The sequence below is a fragment of the Sinocyclocheilus anshuiensis genome, unplaced genomic scaffold, assembly GCF_001515605.1.
Source record: "Sinocyclocheilus anshuiensis isolate Anshui unplaced genomic scaffold, SAMN03320099.WGS_v1.1 scaffold1576, whole genome shotgun sequence".
NCBI lineage: Eukaryota > Metazoa > Chordata > Actinopteri > Cypriniformes > Cyprinidae > Sinocyclocheilus > Sinocyclocheilus anshuiensis.
The window spans coordinates 1,027,846-1,039,288 of NW_015557202.1; the positions used below are offsets into that span (position 1 = coordinate 1,027,846).

General features: G+C 34.6%; 1 protein-coding gene across 1 annotated transcript in view; it reads right to left on the reverse strand.

The window, feature by feature from the left end:
* LOC107678919 (astrotactin-1-like) overlaps positions 1–11,443 on the reverse strand; it is a gene marked incomplete at its 5' end in the record, with an annotated part of 189,441 nt that overhangs the window by 99,386 nt on the left and 78,612 nt on the right. The window contains 2 exons of the mRNA XM_016474321.1: positions 5,834–6,028; positions 8,813–8,979. Of these exons, the coding sequence (XP_016329807.1) occupies positions 5,834–6,028; positions 8,813–8,979 (362 nt within the window). The remainder of the gene's footprint in view (positions 1–5,833; positions 6,029–8,812; positions 8,980–11,443) is intronic.

Sequence of the window (11,443 nt, forward strand, 5' to 3'; positions counted from 1 at the left end):
CATAATTAATCATAATATGTAAGGCCGAAGGAATTAATCAAGAATGGCTGAATTTTGAGCAAGTATTTTTAGCTTGTTTAAAGCAGAAGTGTGTCATTTCTGTGCCACTACACAGAACTGAGGCCGAAGAAGTTTGCCCAAACACTCCCTCAACCTGCCGCTGGTCAGTTAAACAGATGGTTAAGATGCTTGAACAAACAGAAAAATTGTATTACATTATATAATTATAATTAATAATGATTAAAAGTATTGGTTTTTATATAATTCTAAGTATAGAAATGATTTTATATTTTATGTTATAGCTGTGGTAATATCACAGCATACTGAAAACTTGAAATCAACATTCCATTTATAAGAGAAAATTCTAATTATAAGGGAAAGCAAGAAGAGCATTTGAAGAAAAAAAATTAGCCATTTGAAAATAGCTCAGACTTCAGGCTTTTAAAAACAATCAGACTGTTCACAGCCTGTGTGTGATGTTTTAATTTAGTGCTGGGAAAAAGGTAGTGCTTTGAGTTTCTTGCTGTGGATAGAAACACCCAACTGGGAGATTTTAAGAGAGGTAGTCCTAATCATGATTCTGCAAAGTCTTAATGAGAACAAAGGGCACTAAAAAATTCATTAAAGCCAGCTCAAAGCACACTGGGAAGCAATGGAAGTGAAACTGGTTAAGGCTGGAACCCAGAGGAGAGGGAAAGTAATTAGGAAAGGGCACATGTTTTTAGGTGGAAAGTCTCATGATGATAAGACAGAAATCTAAATGAAATCCTGCCTGGCAATGCACACAAGATATGGAGGAGGAAGTAAGCATGGGTATTTTGAATGATCTCTAAAAGCCTGTGTATAGTATATTTAATTAAGATGTCAACAAAATGTTTGCATAATTTACTTTCTTAATTTCTTTGCACTCTGCTCTACAAACGCAATGGTACACAGATATGGACTGCTGCTCAACAAGACTGCTTCTCAACAAGCTAGAGAGTTTGGCAGCAGTGCCATAGGGAGATTCTGGATAAAGACTACAGCACGGCCTTGAGTGCAACATCCAGTGGTTAACCCACACTCAGTGTACTGCATTTGAAGAACGCAATGTGTAAACCCCTATGTATGTGTGTGTGTGTGTGTGTGTGTGGTGTGTGCAAAATTAAAAAATGTGCAGTAAAGTTTGGGTTGTCAGAATTTGTATGCCTCCCTTTAATTTTCTATTTAGACGCTCTGATATTCTCTGTAACTTTCTACATTTCTTATTTTTTTTATTAAGTACATACATGTGAAAATGTATGTTTAGTATACTTAGCATGAAATAAATGTATTTCAGATGCATTTAAGTATATTTATTTTTCACTAGGGCAGCAAGCCAAAATCTAGGTTTGTCTTGACAAACTTTACCTGTCATCTTAATTTGTACTTTTCCATTAACACTGAATGGAGGTGCTTAGATTTAAAGCTCAGAATACTAAAAGAATGTTCACAAATTTACCACATTTCTGTTATTATTAGAGAGAAAGAAAGAGAGAATATACAAATACAGATACATTTTTGTGGCAATCATAAAATTGGCACAAAAATAACACTAATGTATTTTTGTAAATGGCACTGTAACATGTCAATTACTGCTTGGGGAGGTGCCGATTCGGCTTGCAACATGCCAGATGCTACATCTCAAAAGACTATGTAGAATTAAAATGATGAGCATGAACATGCAGTTGGCTTCCAAATACACGGTACCAAACTAGGATGAACTAAAAGCTAAATTACGCTGACAATTGGCAAGCACAACAGACTGGTATTTTGAGATGCAACTGACTGGAATGGACAAATTCTTTCACTGTCATAATATCTGTGTGTTTAACAGATACAGAGATATGCGTTAGCATTAAAAAAGGAAACATGGGGGAGAAAAAGATTCAAATACAAGCTAGAAGACTGCTTAGGGTTAAAAAAAAAAAAGAGGTTTTGTTTTTGAGAAGGTGATAATATTGTCTCTATCAAAAACAAAAGTAAAGATATTTTGAAAGTCACTGGGCTCCAAACAATACTGGACCCCACTGACTTTCACTGTTTGGACAAAAAACACTGACATATGAATAAATGATGAAAGAATATTTATGTTTGAATGAAGTGTGCTTTATATAGACACCAAATTGAGACTTTTGCCAAAACACTAAATTGAACTGAATTGATAATCAGAATTTTCAATATGATCTAAAACTGTTTACTTCAAACACTTCATTGTTCAGATTATCTCGGCTTTGAAAAGCAAGCTTAATAAATCTGACACCCTTGCTGCAATACAGGGCTTTCAAAATGGCATGTTCATCTGTCTAAAAACACCATTAACCTAAAAAGCATCAAACAGGAGCTAATACATTCTGCATTGTCTTTTGGGCAGGTTGTCACAGGAAATGCGTTGCACTTCACGTTCAGGATTAAACAGCATGAAAATGTAACCATGCCTTTCAGATATGAGTCAGATCGTAAAAGCAGCTGCTGTGTGACAACCCAGACTTGTGGGTAGTAACTTTTGGTGAAGCGCCAAAGGAAACACACGACCTTGTGTAAGTTTAAAACAGAATAATAAACAACTTCAACCTCTGGATGGGTTTTATCTGGCAGTTGCTTGCTCTTTTCCCTGTTGCATAATTATGGAAAGAAATGAATCAGAGTTACTTCTGTAAGTATATGTTTAATTCCTCCTGAATTTATTGAGTGTACATTGCATGCATATGAGTTGATGTAATATGAAAATATAAATCATTTGCCATTTTACATCTCACTTTCTCATTGACAGAAGACTGGGTGAATTCATTAAACAGTTCTGCATGTAGTCTTGGCACTCAAAATCCATTAAACATGGCACTAAATATGTTAAAATTGAACTCTAATATTTAAAGTCACTGTCTTTCTTTTCAGTGCATATACCCTTCTTATTATAAACAATATGCAGAAAATCCTATTTGTGCTACTACTGCAAAGCGGCAAAACAGGTGTTAAAAGAATTTCTTTTGAAGAAAAGATAATCGAAAGATTAAAAAAAGGGCATTATAACTTGACATATACACTACTGTTCAAAAGTTTAGGATCGGTAATATTTTTCTAATGTTTTTGAAAGAAGCCTCTTGTGGTCACCAATGTTGCATTTATTTGATCAAAAATACAGTAAGAGCAGAAATAATGTGAAATATTATTACAACCTAACATAACTGTTTTCTTTTTTTAATGTATTTTGACATGTAATTTATTCCTGCGAAGGTAAAGCTGAATTTCTGGTCTTCAGTGTCACAAAGATCCTTCAGATCCCTCAGAAACTATACTACTATGTTGATTTGGTGCTCAAGAAACATTTCTTTGTTTTGTCACAGTCTAAAACAGTTGTAGAGATTAATATTTTTGTGGAAACGGTGATACATTTCAGTTTCATTAATGAATCGAAAGTTCAAAAGAGCAGTATTTATTTTAAATTAAAATCTTTTGTAAAATTTTGAAAAATAAGATGTATGTCTTTACTGTCACTTTTGACCAATTGATTGTTTCCTAGCTGAATAAATGTATTAATCACTTAAAATAAATGAATAAATAAATAACAATAATAACGTACTGAACTCAGACTGAAATAGTAATGTACAGTTATGTAGTCAAGCATACTTTCTGTATTTTAAAGCGTCGAGTCAGGAACCAGATTCTAGAAGTCTGCTTAATCCTCCATATCTGAACATTCACAACCAACTTGTGTGCAAATTGTGTTGAGGTGTTCAGCACATATTCTGTGTGTATCGTGCAACTAACAGATTCTTTAGTGAATCAGGCCCTAAAACAACAGAAACACTGCATACAAATAAATGGCAATATTAGCGAATACTATTTATTCTTATTGAATTCACCAAACAACAGTGAATTCATCAAACAACATTTCATTTCCTGCCGCTGCTGCTCCCGAGCACCAGCATTTTGACTATTTCCTCGGGTCTGAAATTAATTGTCGAAGCCCTGCGATACTCTATGAAGGATTAATGAACATGCCGTATCCTCCTTTTGTTCAACTGAAGATCTAGTAGCTTTAGCTGGCCAAATTAAGACCCATTAAACCAAACTTGCTTATGGTTACTTTTAATTTGCTCCTCGCCATTCCACATAATTAGAGCTCGCATTAGGCCCAGGCCTCTCAAAAGGTGAAGAGAACTGCACAGAGAGTAAATCCTGAAGCATGAGGGCCAGTTGTGCTTTTCAAAGGCTGTCTAAACCCAACGTCTCTCCGGGTGCCTCCAAATGAGATCAGAGCTTTTGAGATTTGGCTTCTTGATAATATTAACTCTCCTCCCACTATTTCTCCATCAGTCAGGTCCCCCACCTCCCATACCGCACCAATCAAATCATGTGGAGTAAATGGATAAACTGCTGCAGGACACTGCGTCTGTAAGTGTCCGTGTTTAATTTAAGGGCCGTCAATGACTTTGCATGGTGACCTTTAGGTTGAGCTGACCACAGTGCACAACACAGCGCTCTTTTAATTAGAGGAACCTTTAAAGTGTCTTTGTGTGTAACTAGATAGAAATTCTGCTGTGCTGTATTTCACAGGAATTGCGCTTTTATTAAATTAGCCTTGATGATTGGATAGTGTGACTGCAGTGCATTTAAGAACTACAGAACTATATTTCTGACAAATACTGTGTATACAGCAGACTACACTGGACATACAGTTTATGCTATCAATAGTGAAGCAAAAAAAAAAAAGTTCTGTTTTGTTTTTTGGCCATACAAGAAAAGTCCATTTATTTTTATTTTTTTCAAAAGAAAGAAGTGCACACAGGTTTGGAACAACATGAGGGTGAGTAAATGGTGACAGAATTTTCATTTTTGGGTGGAGTATCCCTTTAACTTTACTAAATTATAAACTGTTTGTTGGCGTATGTGGAATTATATGAATGATATATGTATGATGAATTATATACCTTCAGATTAATTATATATTTATGCACTAGGTTGCTTGGCTAAATAAATAAATAAATAATTCTGCATTAAGAGTTACAGGCTTACGAAATGAAATACTTGGTGGAAAGAATTCAATTCACTTTGTTTGTTAGCACAATAGATATTGTTCCAAAGCAGCATTAGAAAGAATGCTGGCAGTTCCAACAACAACAACAAACAACAACAATTCCCTAAAACATTTAGTAGGTGAAAAAGAAACTTTGTACAAACCAAGAATCGCTTAGTTGAGGCCATCTTCTTGCGCTGGCACATATTTAAATATATGTATAAGGCATACTGCATGTTACATCTAAATTGTGTATGGTGATTATTAATAAATCAAATTTTTGTTCAGTATTAGAGTTTTATCAGATTAGTATTCCCACCGTTATAGAAAAGCCATATGCCACTTTCAGTCAGGGACGTGCCAGGGCGGGAAGTGCACATGCTACGACTTGTAATTTCCTGATCCTATCCTTCTCTCTTTTCCTTATCATATACTGTCTCCTCACTACTGTCCTTTCTATATAACTGGCAAAAGCTCTAAAATAAAATTTAATAAAGCAAGCCAGTGGATGATATGTGGTATGATTAACAGTTAACTCCACTAACCAAACAAGCTAAAGAACACCACTTTAGCCTGTTAGGATCACTGTAACATACTGTACAGGCTCCAGTGGCACATAATTCATATTTCCGAACTGGACATACAAACTTCTGATTTAATACATCAAAGAGAAAGGTACAGAGAAAATTCCACACCACATTTCACATTATCAGCACAATATTGCTATTAAAAATGGGTGAAAATAAGTCATCTGTGACCCTTAGCACTGGTAAAATCAAGCACTTAGTAAATGTTCACCTGAAGGAAGCCTTAAGGATCTGTCCTGATGTAATCTCTTTGGTGTGGTTATTGTAGCCGTAGAAGAGGTCCCCAAACACAGTCTGGTTGGCCGGGATGTCAGCTGTGTCCCCGCAGTCCACTCCCTCAGCGCAGGCTTCTGACAGCGGCTGACATGAGCGACCGTCTGCTCCTCTCTTATAATCTTCAATACATCTACAAACATATGGCAATGAGAAAAAGATATGAGCTAAAGGAAGAGAAGAAAGAAGAGTAGATGTCTGCCAAAGTAAGATTATTCCAAAGAAATTATACCTTATGATACTTTTCTTTATTTATCATTTTAGAATAATAGTAAAGTCATCAAAAACTTTGAAATCATACAAATGAGAATATGGGACTTGTGCAGTGACCAACAAATGTCAAATCAAAATGATCTTATTATTATGATTTTAGCTGCTTCTAACATCCAGTATACAGTACACTGCCAATAAAGTAGGTTACGTTCATTGACTTGACTATGCAAAGTACTGGTGATGGATGATTTACTATAATTTTGTTTAAAAGTAGAAATAAGAATGAAATCATGTTTATTTATTATGCATTTTATATGGACTATAATGGATACTACAATCAAAGAATTCATGGAATCAGTTATCAATTGAAAACAAGCATAAACATTGAACTTTTTAAATGAACAAATATGTATCTTTAAACATCTTACCATGAATAGGGAACCATTAAGATGCACACTGTAACAAACATGATCTTTCAAAGTTGTAAATAAAACTTAAAATTATTGGAATATGCTTTACTATACTATTTAAGTATTTCTATTTCAAAATTTCACATTTAATTCAGTGAGTCACTTGCCATTTATTTGTTATTATTTGTGAAATTTACTAGCAATTCATGAGTAAAAAAAATTGTTTCACGGCCATTTTTTTTTCAGCGTATTGCAATTGCAGTTAAATTAAAAGATTTTATCACATTACACAAAATATTATGTATGGCATCAATGTGTACATTATGAATGCATGAACATTTATAGCGTTTTGAATTCATATTGTGTTATTTGTCCCATAAGTTTATTTTTACTTTATTTTATTTATTTATTTATTTTGGTGGGGGGTTGGTCCCAAATCATAAAGACATTGCTTACTGAAACAGAGCAATGTGAAGAACTAGTTCGGCATTCAAAACTACCCAGGGGTAATGATCTCACAGCAAAGCATCTGTCATGAATTTAAGACTGGCAGTTCTTTTTATTTACTGCAAAACAGTATCATTCTAATAGTGTGACGGCTCACAGGAGTCTTTTATATTTATGGGACTTTGAAACTAAGCTGTCACGTCTGCTCTGTACTACACGAGCAACAGAGAGAAAGAGGTGTCAGGGCATAAACGCTCAGTCTCACTTCTCTTGGTAACACACTACTGTTTTACAGGAAGCTGTCATCAGCGTAGGTGAGACACATCCTCTCGGTTGCACATCCGTAACACAGGCAATGATTTAAGTGGCTTCAGATTGCCTGTCACATTATTAGGATCTCCAGAGAAAAAGAGAATTATGCGCATTTGCCAACTTTAGTCGAAGCGACATGCCTATAACAGCGAATGATCTCTGAGACTCTGAATAGGTCAGGAAAAAGGTTGTGTTAGCAGGAAAGAAGATGCAAGAAGATGGCTATTTATTCTGCATGGGTCATATTCAATACAGCTGGCACATAAAAGTCTGGAAGTTCAAAGAATGGTTAATGTTGTGTGATGCATGTGATGGCATGTCAGAGTAACAGCAATTCCACCAAGACATGACAGGACAGAGAAATGGCATTTCAGTTGAGTTCTCGTAAAAAGATTAATATATACTTTTTTTTTTTTTAAATAAGGAAGAAATTAATACTTTTATTCAGCAAGGATGCATAGAATGGATCAAAAGTGACAGTAAAAACTTTTACATAGAAAAAAATAAAATAAAATAAAATCTTTCCATTTCAAATAAATGCTGTTCTTTTGATCTGTCTATTCATTAAAGAATCCTGAAAAAAAGTATCACAGTTCTACAAAATTGATAAACTGCACAACTGTTTTAAACATTGATAACAATAGGAAATGTTTCTGGAGCACCAAATCTGCATATTAATAATGATTTCTGAAGGATCATGTGACTACTACTGAAGACTCTAGTAATGGCTGCTGAAAATTCAGCTTTACCATCTCAAGAATAAATTATGTTTTAAAAATATATATAAAATAGAAAACAGTTGCTTGAAATTATAATATTTTACAATATTACTGATTTTACTGTATTTTTGATCAAATAAATGCAGCCTTGGTCAGCATAAGAGACTTTCGAAAACATTAAAAAAATATTTTATTTTTATTTTTATCTGACCCCAAACTTGAAAAATGTTACAAACTGCAATAATTATTATTTTTAATTTTTAATTTTTTGTCAGCATGTGACAAATATTGTTTAGCAAGCTACAGAAAAATAACATGTAAATTCAGCTTGCATATCTTACCAACCACATTTTTTTGCAGGTGAATGTGTGATGATATTAGCATGTTTCAACTAGTTCAGGTTTGCCAGTTTTTAATTTGAAGCCAAGTTCACACTCAATTTAAATAAACATATAGACAGAAATGTGGGAACAGGTAAAAATTTGGCAATTCACACTCAGACACAAACTGCCACTGCAGACTAAAAAAGAATGTGGAAAAAAAAGTTACTGTAAGGTGCTGTGAACTGCATGAATAATAATTTGAACTAACCATAATGCACTTACTGTGAATTTCAAGACATTATTCAAAAGAAAACAGCAGACATTCAGTCTTCAAAAATAGCAGGTTGCAAAAAAACACATACACATACAAAGCACATACCCTGCTGTTTAAAAAAAAAAAGCATGACTGTGATCATGAAAAAAAAGCCCTGTTAACATGTCCAGATCTAGTTATCATATAGTCTTTAAGCATGTATAAAGTGTGTAATCTCACCCGCAGAACATCAGGATGTTGTAGAGAGTAGGGTCCTCCTCCAGAGGTGCCAGCTGCTGAAGGCACAGCTGTTCACAGCCCCCATTAAAGCCGTCAGAGCAGTCAATGACAATGTGGTGGTCATAGCAACCGCTGCCATCCTTCATCGGGCTCAAACCAGGAGGACACTGAGGAAAAAAAAATTAATAAATAAAAATTACCTTTAAACATTCTCTGATCTGTCATAATATCCCTTTATCTTTGGTAAATGGTAAATTCAGCATACATGGCTGCATCACAGCCATAAGCAATAATAAATAAGATGCTTATTTGTGTTGCCGTGTGTTGTACTATTGTGTATTTGGTTTTCCAATATTAACAGGATTTCAGGAGTACTGTTAGACATGATGTACAGTAGGTAATAGGACAGATATACTGTAAGTCCACACTGCAAAAAAAAAAAAAACTTCTCAAAGTTGTAAATAAAACAAAGATTACTGCAGTATGTTTTACAAGAAAATATATTTCAGTCTTTGTGTTACTTGTCATTTCTTTGCAATTATTTGTGAAATAAATTTACAAGCAATTTCTGAGTGAAAATTGTTTCTACACCTATTTGTTTTCATATTATATATACTGTGTACTGTATGTGTGTGTGTGTGTGTGTGTTAATTTTAAAAATAACATTCCCTAACACTAAAGTTACGCTACCTTCTCAACTTCATGCCTGTTTTCTCTGTCTTTTCCCCAAGCTAGTGATGCCGAGTCCAGGTTTGACAGGTTTATTTTTACCTGCCTGGAAAATGGGATAAAATGTGCCTTCACACCTTAAGTTATAAGCTTCATATCCTCTTTCTTGCGGCAGGTGCCCTACAGTAGATTCAAGTTGCTTACATGAAATAGCCTGCAACAGTTGAGAAAGATTTTCCTGCAAAAGAACTGCTTCCTAGGAAGCCATATTTTGTAACGGGAAAGCAAGACAATTTAATTTCTCCAGTATTTTGGTTAGAGTGAAATTTCTACAAAAGAACCAGCTTCTCTACAATTCAACAAGTCGTTCTCTATTCAAAAATCATTAGAATGAGGGGTTGAAAGGGCATAATTTCGATCACAGTGGGCGTTGATTCAATAATTAAGCAGCTTTTATAATAAAATGCATTAAGAGAGAGTAACATTGTATAGCTCCTTAACAAAATGAAACTAAACACTCTTTTTTCCTATCTTATAATTAAATTGCTAATACTTTTCGGCTATTAATACCAGGTTTTTGAGGGGTAAAAAGGAAATGACAAGTCCATCACAGCATGAGATACACCTTGCCATCCCGCTTTCTCAGTTTCTTCAGTGGCAGGTTGGGTGTAAAGCACATTTTCTGACCGCCAACTTTTCACTTGACCTCATTTGTATTAGGGATCAAAGCCCAGATGTTGGTAATGCATCTTAGTAGCACATCTTGTCCCTGGATGCATCTGTATTGATTTTGTCAGTTAGCTACAGCTGACAAGACACCTGATGTATTACCAGCAATGTAGAGAGCGCAGGGCACCGAGTCTCTTAACTCATCTGTGGCAGATTCCTTAAATCACAAAGTCCCAGTTTGATCAGCTGAACAGAGGACATTATTGAGGAACGGGGAGGGTTGTTCAACAGAAAGCAAATTTTTCACATCATTTACCCGCTCATCCTCATTTGGCATTATGACAGTGCTTTAAAGGTGCGTTCCGCAAGATTTTTGAAATAAAAATGAATAATTATTCAGTAGTTTTTATTTTATTTATATATGTATGTATTTATTTATATTAAATTTTTGCTTCTAAGCTAGACAGTAAAGAAAAACAAAAACAAAAACAGCAATACATTGCGATTTTACCAGTTTTTTTTTTTTTTGGCCAAATAAGCAATGTCTTTTATTGACTCTTCACTACATATAAAAACCATGCCACAAGATTTTTGTACATTTGTAAAAAAAAAAAAAATGTACAGCCTTTTTAGTGGGCTAAAATGTGAAATGATACATATTTACGGTGATTGATTCTGCCTTCCGTTCCAATTTGTTCTTTGTGACCATAGATTTAAAAAGAGTGGATGAGTCAAAGCATTAGTGTGAGGAAATGGACAATTTATTATAATTATTTAAAATGCATTGCTCAAATTTGAAGAGAATGAGTTTCCAAGGAAAGCATACATGAAAATGGCTTGAACATAGCTTGTCCAAAGCACAGAGGAAAAAGGAAGAAAAAAAAAGGCCAAATTTGTTCTGGAATGCCCTTGCATCCATCTCACAGTGAATAATGCAATTGCTAGTTCAATATTATTACAGTCTTCTATCTGAGCTCAAAGCATCCTTTATTGAAAAGCACTTTGTAGCACAGAGGACATGGTGAGACAGTTAATGATGCCAGAGAAGTCATGAAGGTTTTAAATTCAAGATAAACTGAAAAAGCCCTGAACTACTGAGCCTTTTAATCTCATTTCCAAATGAGGATCTAGTCCCACAGCTTTCCGAAGCTTAAGAGAATTGCCCATGTGATTTTGTCATACAGAAACAAATCCCTTTCAGACTGTCGAATACGCTATGCAAATCTAAATCAGAATCAGAATGAGCTTTATTGCCAGGTATGTTTACACATACGAGGAATTTGTTTTCGTGAC